The sequence below is a fragment of the Zosterops lateralis genome (genome assembly GCF_965231275.1).
Source record: "Zosterops lateralis genome assembly, chromosome: 1".
Classification (NCBI taxonomy): domain Eukaryota; kingdom Metazoa; phylum Chordata; class Aves; order Passeriformes; family Zosteropidae; genus Zosterops; species Zosterops lateralis.
Window position 1 is genome coordinate 92,465,610 of NC_139762.1, and position 18,949 is coordinate 92,484,558.

The 18,949-nt window shown below is 45.0% G+C and overlaps 1 protein-coding gene across 2 annotated transcripts in view; it reads right to left on the bottom strand.

Moving 5' to 3' along the window:
• PARD6G (par-6 family cell polarity regulator gamma) overlaps window positions 1-16,122 on the bottom strand; it is a 65,534-nt gene extending 49,412 nt beyond the window's left edge. Inside the window, exons 1-2 of one of the 2 annotated variants that reach the window (XM_083878662.1) lie at window positions 15,995-16,122; window positions 2,988-3,210 (exon numbers count right to left, since the gene is read on the bottom strand). In XM_083878662.1, coding sequence (XP_083734788.1) covers window positions 2,988-3,210; window positions 15,995-16,066 — 295 coding nt within the window. In that variant the 5' untranslated portion in view covers window positions 16,067-16,122. Of the gene's footprint in view, window positions 1-2,987; window positions 3,211-14,012; window positions 14,075-15,994 lie in introns of those variants that run through there. The other variant, XM_083878663.1, reaches the window with a different exon arrangement.
• Between the last annotated feature and the right edge of the window lie 2,827 nt (window positions 16,123-18,949).

An 18,949-nucleotide genomic window follows, 5' to 3' on the forward strand; every position in this document is an offset into this window, starting at 1 on the left:
TCAAAGTATCAGTTGATGTAAATCACCACTGTACTAATGAAGCAAAAGAGAGCCACGTCAGTTGACAACACAGGACATGACCCATACTTGCAGCCTGGGAAAGCAAGTCAAAGGAAAACTGCTTTTTCTTTTTATAGCCTGGTTCTCTAATTAGGATTTTTGTCCACACTGTAATTTGGTATTGGAGGAAAAAAAAAGAGCACCATATACTTTAAGCAGACAAATCACTATGAGCTATAAAAACTTGCTATAGCTCACTTTACTCAAACATAACCTGCAAATGTCCCAGATTCTTCAAGACCCAGAAACTAGGAACAGCAATTTTTGCAAGCATACTGAGAACATCAATTCTAGTCCTTACTAAAATGGCTGGCTAATAAACACTAACATTCCCTGTGTGAGACTACTGTGATCCCATACCTGGACACCAACCTGGCATGAAGAGTCCAAGCAATGAGCACAATGTTTGCCTCTGGGGACAACTGACAAAAAACCTTTTGAACTGAAAAAACACAAAACTATGCTCAGACACCTAGGCAAACAAAAACATCAAACTAGGAAATTGTTGCTTGATTATTATTCACAGACTAAGTTACCTATTTTGCCACTCTGAGAATGTTTTAAGTGTTTTAACATGACTGTGAAATTGACCTGACAAGAGAAAGGGTAACTCAGCTATAAACTGGGAAAACAGACAGGATGACTAATCATGCATTTGATAAACAGTTTGCTATGCTAGAAAAAGAGACCTGACCTTCAACTATTCAGTCCTTCTATGCCTGCATACTTCTGCCCTGTTCCCTGGAACTCCCCCCTGTGAGAACAACCTCTGGCAGCCAGGTCTCAGGACTACTCCCACTGAAAAGCAGTGATCCCTGATCCAACAGCCTAGAGAGCCCATGCTCTGCAGTCTCCTTCAAAGTCCCAGGAGAGGACTGCTCACATATTTTACTAGCATCCCTGTCACACTAATTTCCTGCCTCTGAAGTCAGAATTTAGGGTGCAGGCACACCACATTCCCCTGAGTGGCGCAATGATTTCTTGCTGCTAGTCACCTTGTTCTCTTGTGCAGGTCTCCAACAGAAGGACCAGCACTGCTCTATTCCCCCGGCAGAGCAAAGGACAAAGAGATGAAGATTTCACCTTCATTCTTGAAGGGAAGAAATTCTAAAGGCTTTGTCTAAGCAAAGGAGATGAGCATGACTGTTAGGGACCATCCACAAGTAGGAATCTCCAATGTTAACCTCAGGAGTCCTTTATGAAAGTTAGCACTAAGCAAAGGGATAGGCCATAATTCACTGTTCCCTTCAGCTTTATAGAGGGAGAAGGTGTGTTGGGAAAGATTTCAGGCTTTGCCACACGTGAGGAAGAACAGGCCTGTCTTCCTTTACTTGTCAGCTTGATTCTTCTCACTGAGCAACAGGTAAAATAAAAGCTTTTTTAAAAAGGAAATATTGCCCTTTTCTATTAAGGTTAAAAGTTAGAAACCTTAATAACCAGCACACTTCTAGAAGAAGAGGGAGAATTTTTTTCTATATGTAGGCAACAGTTCTCTGATTTGCCTACTTCTGTGATCAGCATTTCAGTGGCAAACCCCTCCCAGTGCAGGGTTAGGTCAGTGGCTTCAGCAGTCTGTCCAGAGCATGGACTGTGTTCTGAACAGGACTGATCCAGAGACATGAACAAACTTAAACTGAAGTAGGCACGACAAAGTCATGCAAGGGATTTCTCATTACTTGACCCACCATGAACACTCACAAGCCCTAACAGGCATTGCAGGAAGACCTAATCAGATTTGTGATCCACATTTGCACTTTCTGCACAAGAAGGAGGAGCAAGTTTTCTCCCACGGACAGTTCCACTCACCTAATAGACAGATCAACTAAACAAACTGCTCTAAACCCTCAACTGGCTCCTTGAGCATCTAAAAATCACATCTAAAAGGTGGCAGACAATATGCTCTGAACATGAACAGAGAGGAGCCACACAGCCCTGGATGTATCTGATGGCACCAAATCAAACCACACATTACACCAGCTCACACCAATGAGCAGCTGGAAGCCACTTGCTAAATCCTTATCAGTACACAGCAAGAGTCCAGGCCAAAAAAAGCTACATGACTGCTCCAGGTCTCAAATCAAGTCTTGTTTCTGAATCTGTTGCTGATGAGATTTTAATTCCAAAAGCCCTGTGCTATAAATCACTGCATGGCTGAAAAAAACCTGTGGAGGAAGTGCTAACAGTGTTAGGTTGCCCTGGGATTTAAGGAGCTCTACGAGAAGACACCTTGTTAAAGAAGCCAGTCGTCTTCTGAAGCAACCGCCAAACATGGTCCTTAAGGACAACAACACACAGGCCACTTAAACCTGATGTCATCTTGACATTCAGGCAATTCTGCCCAAGGTTTGCTTGATGATTCAAAATGGGAAGAATCAGTATTCCTTAGTGTAAGGACAGAGGGGAAAAAAAAAATCATAATTTCCCTGTTTTCCAGGTTAACATTGTCACAAATGACATCTTGTTTGACTATCTTTTTTTCCTTTCAGAACTACACATCTGTGTGCATTCACACACAGGTATGAATAACTTGGGTATGACACTAACTATCAAGATGGAGAGATAAGATTTCTGAATGTGAAGTTGCAGAACTAAGCTCCCCTCCCTCCACCAAGTGGAATGGTGCACTTGGCATGCTCAAGTGATGACACGGTACCAGCAGCACAAGGTACATTCGCCTCAGACAACAAAGGCGCTCATGGTGATTCTCAGCATGGTACCCTTCAAACATCTTGCAGGCAGCAGTGCAGTCCCTCTACCTGCCATGAAGCCATGCCACTCCTGCCAGCTGCAATGAAGTGCCTGTGAGGAAGAGCAAGATGACTCCCAGATGCCTCTTACATAATTTCAGCCTTTAAATGGGTGCCAAAGATCCACTCTTCTCCTTGCCGCAGCACACTTTGAGGCACTGAAATGAAACTGCATCTTACCTTGTCTTTGGATAAAAACCCTGAGCAGTGGATGAGCACTTGAAACAGCCTTGAAGAAGTTGTCATCATTATTAATAGGGAGAAGGTCTCCATGCACATCAGCATATCCGATCATCACTTCCAGGTTGGCTATGTGATGAATGTGAAGAATCAGTTTGTAGAAGTCTTCGAACTTTCCTGGCTTGTAGCGATCCAGAGAGAACCTCCTGAACTCTGCCCCAAACTGCAAGAGAAAGCAAACAGAGCATCAGCAGATGTGTCACCACAGGTCAATGCTCCAGTTTGGCACCTGAATGTGGTATATATCACCTCTCTTTTCATAGAATTAGAGAGCCAGAGGATCAGTCAGGTTGGAAAAGACTTCTGAGGTCATTGAGTCCAACTTCTTCTATTCAAACCTATTCTGTGGTGAATACAGTCACATGTTGATGCTTACAAGTCTACTAATGGCCTTTTAGGTCCTCCCATCAGAACATAACCATAGCTACAAAGACATCACAGGTGTGTTTCATCTTAAAAGAAATTCCATTTTTAAAGTATTACGTTTTCATTAAATCCTCTAGAAGTAACTGCATTTGTAGGACTTAACTTTGAAGGTCCATCATTCACTATCATCACCTCAGGCATCCACAGAACCAGTCTTCTCCAAAGCAGAAGCATTCACTCTACTGCTTTCAAAAGAAGTTACTCAGCTATTCAAACAACCTTATAAAAATTCTTTGCACATTTCCCATCAATACCACTGGGATCCCAACCACAAGACCTTTAAAGAAGCATGGCATGTGAGCACACAGCTTGTTGTTAGAAAATATACTCACTCTACATGACCCCTGAATTTCCTGGCAATCCATGCAGCAGAAGGAAAGCTAATGTTCATGGCTTTAATTTTTATGTCACTCCACTGGCTTTTATTTTTATAGACCATTAAATGATTGTCAAAAAAAAAAAAAGCAGGAGTAGGAGGGTGTGATTTGGCACAAGACAATAGAAAATGTTATAAATCCATGAAGCTGTTTTAAGTAAGTCAAAGTGACTGAAGAAAAGATTTTAATGGTCCTTATTTCTGATATTGGAAACAAAATATACTGTTAAGAACAGGAGGGGAAAATCTGATCTCTATTTAAGGAAATTAAAATAATGAAAACGGGCATCTAGTTAGACTAAAGAGCTTAAATCACCTTTCTAGTACATTTAATGAAATATTTTAGATTGTATAGTATGAGTAAACTACTGTTCATCAAATGAATGTCTAAAACTATCCTAATTCACTCTTGAACACATGGAAACACCATGAACAAGTAAGATCCAAGAAGAAGGCTGTAACTAGGACGTCATGGAAGTTCTTATTTGCAAAGTCAGCCAATACCAGGGCTAGAAACCAGAGACACAAAACTAACAAGCACACAAAAGAAATAAAAAGGAGGAGAATCTTCTCTAGACAAATTCTTCCTCAAAATGGAGAATGACTTGCTTAGAGGTTCTCAGCTGTTAAATCAACTATCCATGCAAGCCACTCTTTCGTTGAGACTAAAAGTATGAATCATCACCATAATCATCTTCAAGCAAAAAGGATAAAAAGAAGCCAACATAACCCTACTGGCTTTGGGCACAAGCATGTTCTCAAATTACTTCCTCAGTTATGAAAATCCCACTCTTGAGCATCAAAGCCTAGTTGTGATCATCTGAAAGCTTGTTTAGTCAAATTACACTGCTTGTTTGCAATATTACCTGCTAGTTCCAGTTTGGATTTCAGAGTGCCCATCTAAATGCACAAAATGTGAACAAACCACAGCTGGTTCCAATGGAGGAAAAACAGCTCTTCTTTGTCCTCCACCCCCTACTCCTCTTCAGAAAAAATCCGAGTGAGAACTTACTTCTGTGGACATGCTTCAAGCTTAAATCTTTTTATTTAAAAAGTATCCTAAAGTTTTCTTTTTCTTAGGTTCAAGCCAGAAAAAGTCATCTTCAATTGTCAAGTTTAATGCCTATCTACCTGAGAAAACTAAAGGGGCAGGAACAAGGTCTTTGTAGGTTTTGCTTAAAGCTGCATCTACTGCTCTGCACAGCTGAGCAGGAACCTGGGATTCCTTAGGATTCCTATAGACAAAATGCCAGGGCACTCAGGTGCCCATCCCAGCAACCATTTGTTTACTGGACAGCTCGTTCAGGACCATTAGCATGCATGGTAAATGGGAAGCAGCTGCTGTGCAGTTGTACCCCAGGCAGCACAACACCCACCCTGCACAGCCCCCTGGGCCCCATGGTCTGCTGAGGGAACCCACCCAACCTGCTCTGCCCAAGACAGCCAAGGTAGAGCCCAGGACCTGTGCAGGGACATCACACCCAGCAGGAAAGTGACACGGAAAAGGTCAGAGGAGAAAACTAAGGATGGTTACTTGTGCTTGACTGGTATGACCCAAAGCTCAGCTTAAGTTGCCACATGAGAAGACAGCTGTCAAAAGGGCCAAGCCTCCCAGCCTAACCCCTGCAGGCACACTGCAAACTACTGGATCAGTGGAGCCTGACATGTGGGAATGCCACTGCAGGCTTGGGGCACTGAGGTCTGACAGGAATGCTGTACAGTCAAATTGACTTGTTCATATGTTCAGCCTTAGGAAAGCCCGAGAGTCAATTTCATTTGCCTGGGAATAGCACAGTAGTAAACAAATGCAAAAGATTTCACTTGTGCTTTCTGTATGACCTAGCTTTTTAAGGCAAGGGAGCTAGAAGGTGATTCTGTAGAGGAGAAGGGAAGAGTCAAGAGATTTAAGCAGATAATGAGACTGAGTTTCTTTTTGTTTAAAGGTTAGTATTACCGTAGTAATAGTTTAGCTGATTTATTCACCCTGTGCATATACACAGGCAGCAACCATTGTCAGCAGGTCTTTTCAGAGGAGGGGAAAAAACTGCTTCAGCTCATTCATCATCCCTAATGAGGCTGTTAGAGTATCACAGCAAGAATGGGGTTTGCAGTATCACTCAGCTTGGAGACTGGGCGCTCTGCATTGTATTCAGCCAGGATTTCAAGATAACATCCACCATGTATCTTACAGAAACTACAAATTCTGATAGCCAAAACGACTGATCTGCTTCTCTAAGTCACAAAGTCCATCTTATCACATCCCTTCACAGAAAGATACACAAGGACTGGTGTCTGCCAGCAAAGTTTCTGCTGGAACAATACTGTATTACACTGTTTGATAAACTAACAGTTTTAACAAGCAGATCAGTTTTCCATAATGAAGTAAGTTACTCAGGCCTATTTAACCAATGCAAATACTGCATCCTGTATTGCAGAATTCAGAGGACAGAAGGAATGCAGGGAACTTAAAAAGAATTTAGTCTGACAGAGCTTATTATGACTGAAAAAAAAAAACAACAAACCAACAACTTAGAAAGAACTGTACATTTTGTTTCACAAAAAAACCTCCATCCCAAGATCCTCAAAGTATCAGCCAATCACTGTATTTGTTGTCTGCAGTTTGATGACAAAAAGCACACAACAAAATGCAACACATCAGGCAGGAACCCCTAACAAAAACAGATGCCCAGAAAAGTGTTCTGATAAAAGTTGTGCTAAAGAGGGAAGACACAGCTAGCTTAAAAAGACACAGCTGATCAAAACTTACACAGGCTGATCAAGAGCAATCAACTGCTTTCTGTGGCTTTTTTTTCTGGCTAGAGGACATAAGAGGTCAGAGGAGATGAGGCAACAGGATTTTGAGGCTTGTTTACTTAGAGAGCTGTTATTTTGTGAAATGAAGGAGTTATTTGCAAGCAAAAGAGAGCAACTCTTTTTTTTCTTTAAATTTTAAGTTTCAAGATGTTTACAGGGCCAAAAATGAAGCCCTATGTTTATGAGGTGCCATCCCTCTAGTTTATTGCTGGCTTTGAAATCAGGCTATTGTAATAAGAAGACATCAAAGAGCAACATTTAGCAATAAACATGAATTACATTAGCCACCTACTTCTCTCATGAAGTAAAAAAAATCAAGAACAGAAAGAAAACTAAACACTTTCATCCTTGCATAGACTGTAATTTCTGCTTACATGTGAGATTTTCAAAACTGGAAAGACCTAATCAGGGATGCTTTATCAGTGAGAATGAGCAGAGGGCAAGAAAGGGGAGGAGGGAAAACAGTGTAAATGGTTTTGTGCTTGCTGACTTCACCTGAGACTTCAGAGCTCTGCTGTCACATTCATGTCTATTCCTCTGCTCCCTCTTTCTCCCCCAGTTACATCCTCCCCAGCTCACACAGCATTCTCTGGCTCTGCTCCCAGTCTCAGAGTGGTTGTCACTAGTGGCAAGAAGCCACCAAGTATGCAGATGTTCTCTGCAACAAGTTCTCTCTTCAATGGCTTCCTCCAGAGCAGCTCTGTTTCACTAAAATGATTGACCTGATGGAAAGTGTGAGATTTCATGTTCTGCTCAGTCCTCTGCTCACATCTTGCTATTTCTTCCAAGAGAGAGTAAGAGCAAGACAGCATCTCTTCTATTTGCCCTTCATAGAAACCCCATCAGGGACACAATTGCACTACCTTATCCCCCAACCTTTCTTCCTGATTGACACCATGCCATACTTCTAACTCTACTTCCTTCTTTCCTTCCTTTAACTCTCCCAGAAAAACACAGCCATGCTTTAGTATCTTAAATGTTTAGAACAGTTTCTCTTCTTTTTGCTACTTCTTTGACACAATGTTTCACATCTCTCCTTTTCCTTTGAAGAAAAACTTTGTAACTCCTTCAACCCTCCTCAGGGGTCTGTAAGGCTCAGTTCAGGACAACCTTTTTTCTCCTTCATCTACTTGGAAGAGAATTTCTTCTTTCTCTGTTCCCAGCACCCTCAGGTCATCTTCTGCTCATGAGATACACCTCGCATTTAGTCTCATAGAGATCTCTTCACAGATGCTTGGCTGTCAGCTCAAGGGAAACTTAAAGCCAAGGTCACCCTTTCCTCTGCCTCAGCTACCTTACTTCACAATTTTTGGGAACTAGACTATGACACTGCTTATTTTGCCTCACTACCACAGGGCAGTCTGTGAAAACAGCTATCCAAAGGGATGTTTGGAACCATCATCCCTTTCTTTGCCAGCCTTGCTCCAGTAGTTCCTCTCCTATCAGGTCACCCATGTGGCTGCTTTTTCCCTACCATCTCTGTCACGCTGCCTCCAAGCACTGCCAGCCTTCCTCACTGCCTCATGTCCTAACATTTAAACCCCTAGTGTTGTTCTTCAAGAAACAATTGATTGCAGGAAAGCAAAGCCTTTAAAATAAATCTGTGATTTAAGTGTCAAGTCTACCTTTCCAAAAGCAAATGTCTTCCTTTCTTTATTCCAGTCCCTTGCATCTCTGGAAACAAACCAAAGTCTGTTTGCAAATGATGTACACCGAGATGGTCCTGTATTTTTATGCAACACACCCTCTATCGCACCACAGAGCTTAAGCACAAATACAACACAGGATGCACACATCCATGGCATGTCACCATCAGCATGAGGGAGAAGAAGATTTAGCACCTTGCCATCCAAAGGGACAAAGCAATCAGGTCTGGTCAACACTGTGATAAGCCCATGAGCCTAGCTTCCTGCAGAAAGGCAGCCCTGCCCTACTGAAGGTCTCCAGAGAGAGCAAACCACTTTCAGAACACTTACTGAGAGGTATCTATATGGATACAAGAAACCTGTAACCAGTAAGGGCTCTGGCTGGTTGCAAACTTATTGAAGACCCTTTTGGCTGCCGCCAGAGGTTTCCCCACGAGCTCAGTGCCAGCAACAGCTGCAGAGAAGTAATTTGACACAGATGCACGCACACCCCTGGCCAGACCTGAAGGGGGACTGGGAACAGCTGTGCAGGGCGGAAAAAGGAGGAATGGCACAAGGCTGGGTGGCCCAGGGGCTGGTGCACCACACCCTTCCCCAGATATTTCTGCTTGAACAAACTTCAGGCTTTTCCAGTGGGAACGGGAATACCTCTGTACCGGGAGATTTTGCCTTCACTTAGAGGGAGGCAATGTCTCCCAAGGTACATTTCATCCTTTAACTCCTGGCCTGCCATTGTGAAGGTAATTAGAGGCAAGCAGCAAATCCCTGGAAAACCTTTTTTGGTCCCTAAAAGCTCAGATTAAGTGCACACAAAGTCTATCACAAAGGGAATTATAAGGGACTACAGGGGAAGGCACTATTAACTGCGCCTCTCAAGAGCTCCTTGGAGGTGGCTAGTCCTGAAGCCTGTTAGACAGAGCCTCCACAGGTATTTTAACCTCACACGAGAGACATTCCTTTCTGACTTGGCTGTAAACAACATTTAATTTTCTGAGGTGCTCTTTAAAGTTGAAAGGTCCATTGTTCAGTGTCCTTTAGGACTGTTTTAGTGTGGCGAGACTAAATTTGAGAAGACTACTCACATAAGACAGACTGGCTGGATGAAGTTTTAAGCAAATCAGAAATTCCCAAGTTACTAGACTAAGAAGTATTACAAACAGGAGAGAAGCTAGAGGCAGGATCAAGAATGGGAAAGCATGGGAACACTGGAATGCAAGACAGCAGCCTTCTGGTCAGTGCCAACCATCCAGTTTGCACAGCTGGTACCCAAGCCCATACCAATATACTTGCTTCAGGAACACTGTTGGAGGAACTACCATCTCTCTGTGATAAAACAGACCTGAGACTACATCAAACCTGAGCACCAGAGCATATCCTCCACCACACCATGCTCTGTGACATCAGGTAGCTCAAAACAATGTTCCAGCCTTCCCTGTATCTCCTAGAGGCACTACTACTCCCATAGTGCCAGAGTACAGGTCAAAGAAGAGAGTTACACTGTGCTGGTGCTTATTGCAGCTGTCACCTGAAGAGAATTGTTCACAGACACTTCTGTGCCACACTTTTCAGCTGAAAGGTTTGGCCTCTCATCCGTGAAGGGCAGCAAGCATGCACAGTACCCAGTGTTGTGGCTCAGATGAAAGCTGTGGTCACTTTCTCTCATGTCACCTAGCAGACAGACCTAAGGTTACTAGGTATGACCACTTCAGAAAGCTATCCTACCATGAGAAACAAAGATTTGTTTGTAATGAAAGAGGAACCAGGAGTTTAGCAGGTGCTATTTAGCACATCAGAATAAGAACAATACCTGCTGTGAGAAGCCCAGCAAACTGGGAGGGAAAGGAACAGAGGCAACACCTCTTAAGAGATTAATGTTTACAGTCTCTTTCTCTTGACATGTTTTGCAACAATCCAGACCATCTCAAGTTGCTATTACTGTGGCACACTGTCTTCATTTGAGAGGGGGAAGCACTGCGGTTTTCTGAGTCCGTGCCACATTTGGTTTGCATATAATCGAATATGTTTTCAAGCTCAAAAACAGAAGTTAAATCAGATGGTTACAGGACTTTTTACTGCACTTATTTTAGTCTTATGCCAGGTATGACAAGTATGACCTTAACTTGGAAGAATCTAAAGTACTGCTTAAAAACTTTAAGCAGACTTAAAGTCTGTTTTAACATTCTGTAGCATTTAAAAAGAGCACTGCTTTTTGATCTATTTTGAAGTGTGCTACACATGGAAAACTTTTCTTAAAACTTCAGAAGGCCTATACAGCTTCAGGGTTAGAGTGAAATCAAAGTACACAAGGCTGGAAAACAATTTGTAGACCTCTCTCAGTTAACACCAGACAGTGCAGAACCAGACCTTTAAAATCTCTTTGGAGAGGGCTATTAAAAGTAAGCTTGCTCTTTCTGCTATTGGTGCAGTTTTAACACTGCTTGATGTTACACTTCATAAGTTTCAAATACACAATGTGTATACATATACTGCCACAGCTGAACAGTCATGTGGACATGCAATATCAGCAACTTTGGCAGGGGAGATGATGCAAAAGGTTTAAACCATTGATCTTTATGTAACAGCACAGGCACACTTCTTCCAAGAAGGGGGGACAACACGTGAGCAGGACAAAGCACCCACAAGCTGTTTGAATGCTACATCTATGGCAGCTGGGCAGGCTTGCTAAAGCCCTGACTGCTACATGTGCCTCAGACCAAAACAGTCTTTCAGCTGCTAGTGACTTTGTGAGAGCACAGAGCACAGTTGATCCCAAACATGCTTTTTGTCTTTGAACACCGTAACAGTATCATGTCTACTCAGGACACAGCAGAAAATGATTAAAGATTTATTAATGATCCATTTGCGGCACCCATCTAAATACCAACATTTAATGAGAGCCAAAACAGAATACGAGAAGAGAGAATAAAAAAATGGTTATAAATAACTGTTTCTATTTATCTTAATGAGTTTGTTTATAGTAGTAGGATGTTAGTCACATTATTGTTAATTTGTAAATCAGTTTGCAATGCATAAAATCATGACACTATTAATAAGGCAGAAATGTGACAGTCAGCACGTGAGTCAGGTAGCTGTGTTTTTACAATCCTCAGTCAGTATCAAAAGTTCCATTGTCCCAGAGGGTTCATCAACAACAAAGGGTTCTTTTGCAAAGCACTTCTATCAGGGAACAACAAGTACATTTAGCCATCTTTGAAATCATGAACATTAATTCTTACTAGTACATACAGTTCATAGGAATTCATATAGTAGTAACAGAAAAACAGTACTCCACTGCTTTTAAGCCAGAAACATGTACCTGTCAATTTCAAAGTTGAAAAAAACCCTAACATACACTTTCACAAACAATTCAAAGTGCTATCATTTAAAGGCCTGAGGAAATCTTCTACTATTCCAAAATATCTAAGAGATTGGAAAAGAAATACAAATTTGGGCTGATAGTTACCCCCTGTTTGAAAAACTGCATATAACATTCAAGGGAACAAAACGTAAAAATCTCCTTTCGCTCAGAGCAAGACAAAAGAAGATTGGCTACATGGACATATAATTCAAGTGAAGTTCCATCACTAATGTAGGAATTCCTATTTTAAAAGCATTCGTTCTTCTGTAGGCTTATATTCACAGGCAAAGAAGCCTGTAACCTCTCTGCAAAGCTAAAGACAGTAAATGAAAAATAGGTTAAGAACTCTGCCTGTGGCCACAAGATCCCAAACAAAACAAACACAAAAAGCCCCACACATTGCAGGCATTGGAGCTCTTGGCAAAAGGGAGAAAAGGGGAGAGAAAGGGTCATCTGGAAACCTTTTTCAGAGATTAGAGGCAGTTTCTTGAGAGGGGACAGATCCTTCACTTGTCACCCAACAGAGGAAAGGAGCCAGCGAGTACTAGACACATGAGAATACACAGTTGTTCTAAGCCAGCAAGATAATGTGTTTTCAGATCCTGTCTAAAAGGGCTGAAACATTAATCCTGACCTACAGAGACAACACCTAGATAAGAACTGAGCTTCTAATTTATTTTGTCATGAAAGACGGGAGAGAAGGGCTAAGGTGTAATTACAATTCAATTAATATTTTCTTATGACATGCACCAACTTCTAAGCAGGTTTCCCTTTACCCTTCCTCTTTCCTATCTAGCAATAAGCTTTTAAGTGTTTTGATTTTAAGGCCAGCCCACTGAGGATGAGGCAGAGAAAGGGAGAAAGCAGAGAGCCAGACAGAAGAAGACTTCTTAAAGCAAAAGACTGATGCAATTTCCACCACCGCCATGTCTGAAAACAGAGGTGTGCACAGATGGCAGAGGGTTTTCCCCTTCAGTATTTGCTGCATCACAGAGATCCATGAAGCTTTTGTAGCACCTTACAGTCACTCAGAAAAAGTGACCTGACATACACCAAAAGGTACAAAGCTCATCCTTCTGCAGTGACATAGCCAGAGAATATATCACTGCCAGTGTCCCCATCAGGCAGTCACAGACATGAAAAGTCCAGACACAAGAATCGTGAGCTGAAGCATGCTTTGGGCCACATTCCCAGCGGGGGTGATGGGTCAGGCTAGGTTCAGCAGAGGTACAGGCTGGTTCAGACCCGCTGAAATCCGATCATCCACAAACCTCACGCGTCTACTGGACAAAAAAAAGAGGAATATGGCCTGCAGGTTTTGGCCCTCTGGCACAAGAAGGATGTTGAAAACTGGAATGAGTTCAGCCATCAAGATGCTCCCTCCTTGTCCTCCTCTCCCCACCCTCTTCCAACACACAAATACACACACACAAACCCTGCTTTTAACAACCCTCTGGCACACATCAAGAATCTTACAACTTAAGGATACTTGGGGATTTCCAGAGAAGTGTAGTACTTAGCACTGACAAACTCTCTCCCCTTCCAATAATCAAGGGCATAAACTGGCTTTCGAGAACTTGTTTTTTGGAGAAAAGGAAAGAAATTCAGAAAATCCAGAAAAAAAATCAGACTTCACAGGAGGCATTTCTGAATTGTGACTAATGCAAGACACCAGCAGGATGCTGGTTTATCCTTAAGGAAGGAACCACCTGGTAATCATAACAGAAGCAGGGATATCAAAACCCCAGCATCTGCAAACTATCTCCCTCCCAACTCCCCACAACCATTTTTTCCAGAGCTCCCTCTGATCAAACTCAATCTTCAGAGGAGAAAAGCTATTTCACACCATTGTGTAAAAGCAGTGCTCTCTCACACTCAGCTCCTCTGCTAAAAGGGATTCCACCTGCCCACAGACTGCCACTTCCCCAGCCTTTGAAAAGCCACCAAGAATCCCTTGATCGGCGGCCAGCAGCATGCCCCGGCGCAGAGGCTGAGCTGCACCCACCTCCGCTCACCTGGCAGCCTGCGCTCTCAGGCGATAGCTGCAAAATCATGACTTCTCAGACTCAACTTTCAAGTTCTCAGGCAAGCCCAGACAGGCCTCATACTTACAAAACACAAGCAACTAAGTGTTTAAAAGGTTGACTACATAGGGCTACCAAAAGTAGCATTACTGAACCTTTTTGTTTCCCCAGCGTCAGATAGTCCATGCAAACAGAAAAAATCTCAACGCTCTGTATTTCTAGATGATCACAGCACAACAACACCGTGACCCACAGGGACAAGGCTGCCACCCTACAAGAGTACCATCTTTTTTTAAGAGGTATAAGGTTTTTATACAGCACCCTGCAAGGTACCATTGGCCAGAGCTTTTCACCAGACCTCCTTCAGATCACTGAAGAGTAACTCTATGAGAGGGAACCCACGAGCTTTGCAGGCAAAATAAAACTATCTTGCAATGTCAGCACCAACAGCCTGCTACATCAACAGCCTGGCTGTTATTGTGCCCAAGTCATGCTAACAGTAAAACTCAGCAGCACCAGGAAATTCAACAGCACAGCTCCCACTGACACAGGCTGCAGGTTCACAGATCATTGCTGGGTGTAGGCCTTTAACAGGGTATTTTGAATTTAGCCTCTATTTTAAGTTTTCTTCCAATGCAATAGAGCTCTTCATACTAACTTCTGGGCCAACAGCAGTGACAACGCTGAGCTACAGAAGGCCTTCAGTAAACCTGTCCCACTCATACAAGTTTATTTTCCTTCCCTCCAAAAATCCACAGTCATTCCTAGGCTTACAATCTCCCTATATATCACTCTGTGTCTATAGTGCCAGGCAGGATTCACTTACAGAATTCCTGCAGGTGTAAGGGAAGCTGCGAGCTCTTTACTGTAAGGCTGCTTTCTAATTTTTAATAGAACATACTCAAGCTATTGCAATATTGGAGTAGAAGACAGAGGAAGAGCTTAAAAATTCTTGTATGTGGTCAAGGCTTTAGTTTAACACTCACAGAATGTAAGGGGTATAATTCAGAAGACAGGATCTGGAGCATTTGGGAGCCACAAGGAATGTTGTGGGTGGGTTACCTCTCAGAACCAGTACAAGCCGAACCAAAACTTTCCAGCTATGGAAGCAGAATGAAACTTTCTAGGCCAGTTGAGCCCTTTCAAGTGGCAACAGGAGGTTAGGAAATCAGGGGCTGAACCCACATTTCAGGTGCCATGTTTAAAAATTATTGGAGCCTCCCTTGAACACGAGGTACTTCTTCCACTGAGGCCATCTCCGCTCTATGTGTTGCTCAAGGCCATTTGATCTGAGTGCAAAATTTAACAGCAAAAGTGGACAAAAGTGAACAGAACCAAGCAGAGAGTCCCAAAGACACCACCTTCAACACCATCTCAACAGGTGTTCAGGGACTCCCGCAAGGTTTAAGTTATCTGGACTCTTGTCAACTTAAGCATTCCCTACACCTTATCTCTTATATGTGTACACACACGGGCTTTCGGGGAGATGTCTCAGTTTTGCTTAAACGCAAACTTATTTTTGCCCTCGGAGGCACAGGCAAGATTTTGGTGTGCTGGTTCCACCGAGAGCGATCAAAGTCTCTTGACGAGAGCTCAGCCAGACCCAGGCCAGGCACAGCCCCCCGGCCCCATCCCTTGGTGGGGCAGCTCCGGCCGCCCTGCGGGTCTCGGCTCCTTCCCCGGCCCCGCCAGCGGGCACAGCCTATCCCGGCACGGCCACCGCCGGGGGGGAACCTTCCCGCGGGTCTCCTCTGCCTCCCGCGGCTCGGACCTGCGGCAGGACCGCCAGCACCGGGGGGGACCCGGGTCTTCTCCCTCCCGGGGCTCCGCTCCTCTCCTCAGGAGGCGTCGGGGCGCTCATCCCGCCCCCCGGGAGCCGGCGGGAGCACCGGGGGGCAGAAGCGTCCCGGGTGGGGCGGGAGCGGCACCGGCACCGCCGCCCGGTGTCCCCGGGCCGAGCCCAGCCCCAGTCCCAGCCCCAGCCCCGGCCCGCCCGGCGCTTCCCGAGCCGCCCCACGGAGCCACCGCCGGAGTCCCCGCGGCGAAACAAAAGGCGGAGCGGGAGCGGCGGGCGGGGAAGGGCCGGGCTGGCCGGGAGCTGCGCCCGGAGCGCTGATCCCGCCTCCCCGCCGGCCCGGCACCGCTCTGCGGGCTGAGCCCGGGACGCGCCTCCGGCCGCACCGCACCGCACCGCTCTGCGGGGAGCGGAGACACGGGGGAAGGGGGCGGGGAGGGGGGCTCCATTCATTTTCGGGAGCACCTCGGGGCAGGGGCGCTCCGGGCCGAGGCCGCGCTTTGCTCACCTTACTCTTCACTTCCACCGCGCTGCACTCCAGATACCGCAGAGTCTGAGATTTGTTGAAACTCCGGTTCATCTTCCCGGCCCCGCTGCCTTCCCTTTCCCTTTCCCGCGCCGCCGCCGCCGCCGCTTCCCTCCCTCCCGCGCGGCCCCGGCCCCGCTCGCGCCGCGCTCCGCTCCCGCGGCCACTTTGTTCCCGGCGCGCGCGCGCCAACGGCAGCGGCGGCGCCCGCAGGATCCGCGCGGGGCTCGCGCTCCGGCTGGGCCGGCGGCGGGCGGGAGCCTTGGGACGGCGGGACACGCCCCCGGCACGCCCCCTGTGCTGCCCGGACACGCCCCCTGCACGCCCCGGACACGCCCCCGCTCTGCCCGACACGCCCCTGGGCGGCCGCGGGGTCCGGCGCTCCCGGCGGGGCAGCGGCGCGGCAGGAATTGGTGCGGGAAGCGGCGCGGCAGGAATTGGTGCGGGAAGCGGCGCGGCAGGAATTGGTGCGGGAAGCGGCGCGGCAGGAATTGGTGCGGGAAGCGGCGCGGCAGGAATTGGTGCGGGAAGCGGCGGCTCGGGCCCCGCTGCTCAGCCCCGCACCGGGCTCGAAGCGCTCCCGCGGCACCGCTCGGAGGTGCCCGTTGTGCGCCACAAAAGGGACCCGCACAAACTTTCCCAGGCGGCGCTGATTGTTCTTGAAAGAGGGTTGGGATCTGAAAAGTGCTGCGAGTCGTTAATTTGAGACCACAGATCGCCGGGTTTGGGAGGAGAGTTTCCACCACGCCCTCGTTGAAATAAATCGGTGGACCGCCTCCCTCTGCTAGAAGCTCTTACTAATTAGGGAGGCTATTAATTTGAGAATCTCGAAGGGACTTAAATTCTTTACGTCTTCTGCAGAGGATCTTTTTAACTTTAAAAGACCTTTTTCCTTCAGTCGGCATCTTTTAGTCACTGAGAGCCTTTGAAAGTGGTGGTTTTTTCCTACACAATCCTGCCCAAAACATTAAGTCGTGATGCAGGGAAGCTCAGGACACGGCACAGACCTGTGCAACCAGTTCCCTGCTGCTCGGCATCTCCTGGGATCGTCTGCCCTTCCAAGGCAGGAGCACAAAGTCCTTACAGACGTTACAAGGCACCCATCTCTTCTCCAGGCTTGCTGGGCAGGTGGCAGTGGCAGTGATGGGAATACTCACGAATTTAGGGGCAAAAAAGCAAGAACTGAGTTGACTTTTCATGTGACTCCAAGTAGGAGGATCAAAGCACATACCCCAAATACAAACCAGCTCCATCTTACTGGAAAATGGACCCGAAATGAACATTTGCCACATGTTCTGGGCTTGCACTGTGTTTGGAAGGCTTGCCGTAAGTTAAACTGGAAAAATAAAGTCTAGAGAGCTGAGAAAGGAAATGTTTGTATGAACTTGATCTTTTCCTCTTTTCATCTTAGCATGAGCAGTGCAGCAGCCTTGCTTTCCTGCTGTGATGGCCAAGGCCAGGCTGTGGAGATACAGCATCCCCGGGGTGCTCAGGGCTCAGGGGCTGAACAGCCCTGTTGGGATGTTTCAGTGTAAAGACGGATCTTGAAATCCAGCAGCTGGACCTGTGTGGTTTAGTGCTGCAACAGCTGGAGCAACAAGGCCAGTTCACTGGCATGGAGTTAATCAGTAGCTGAAGAACTGCTCTTCGGTCCAGTTTTTTGATATTTTTTTTGTTTCAATTTCTTTAGTCTGTTTTTGTTTTTGTTTTTTTAAGAAACATAGGCAGAAACCAGCAAGCAATTTTAGTCTTAATTTTAAATTGGGTACTTGTGTTTGTGATGCCCATTTGAGAAGTACACATTAAACTTGCTTGTCTTTTATTTTATGCTTACTTCAGGGCGTGCAAACTTTTCATTACTGTCTCTTTTATATTAATAAAGACTCTTCAAACTAATAATGCTTACCAAGTTGTGTGTAACCAGAATGAGAATTCAATGACAAAGAATTAAATATATATATATTTGGATGAGATAAAAGCTGGTAAGCCGTATGAAGTAATAAAGAATGGAGATGTATGTTTCAAAGCATAAAACAGGGGTTTATTTACCAGCAGAGCTAAAGGGATTTCTACTCTCCCTTCCCCAGCCACTGCAGATCCTGTTCATATTTATAGCACCACATGAATAGACAATCCTCTTTTTCTCATCTACCCTGTCTTTGAAGCTAACAGGTATATTGAGGACAAAACTACTTTATTTGAGGAGTGGAGCTAATATTTCTTCTATCCTGCAAGAATTTAGAAATGGTAGATTACTGCCTCTCCTTTTTCCTTTTTTTTTTTTTTTTTTAATTCACCTGTAAGAAAAGCTGCTTTTTGGCTGTTTCATTCCTTCCCATTTTTTTAAACCTTGCATTAAACAGTTATTATAGCAACAAGGTGAATACACTAATATGAGGAAATATGCTTTTTATACCTCCAAAGAGGCCACTGCTAGTAAAGGTTCCTTTCAAATTACTTCAGCAAAATCTGATTTCTGCTGTTTTGTCTCAATCTGAGATAAATATCCATTCTTTTGTAGGTCAGTGTTGACACCTTTAACCCACTCTGATCTGAGAAATGACCAGTTTCTGGACAGCTTGTTAATAAGGCTAAAATAGGGGGTCACAGTATAAGAAACTGGTTGTATTCTTTTGTTAGCAGAAAGATAGAATATTACATAAGTATTTATAAATTGTGTATGATTTATCAATATTATTTCTTTATAGCACTTAATAATTTATTAAACGTGCATACTTCTCAATCAAGCCTCCCTGAAATCCAATTCAGCCCGTTCTTGTAAATTCTCTAAGATACACTTTTCCCTATTTCCAAACTAGGTGCCACTTTGGCCCCTTTCCTCCAGGGCAAAGCTGAGGCACAACTGGGACAGCTTGAGAAAATTCCCTTTTGTCTTGCCTCCCCTTTCCATGCCCGAGCTGCTGTACTGAGCAGTGA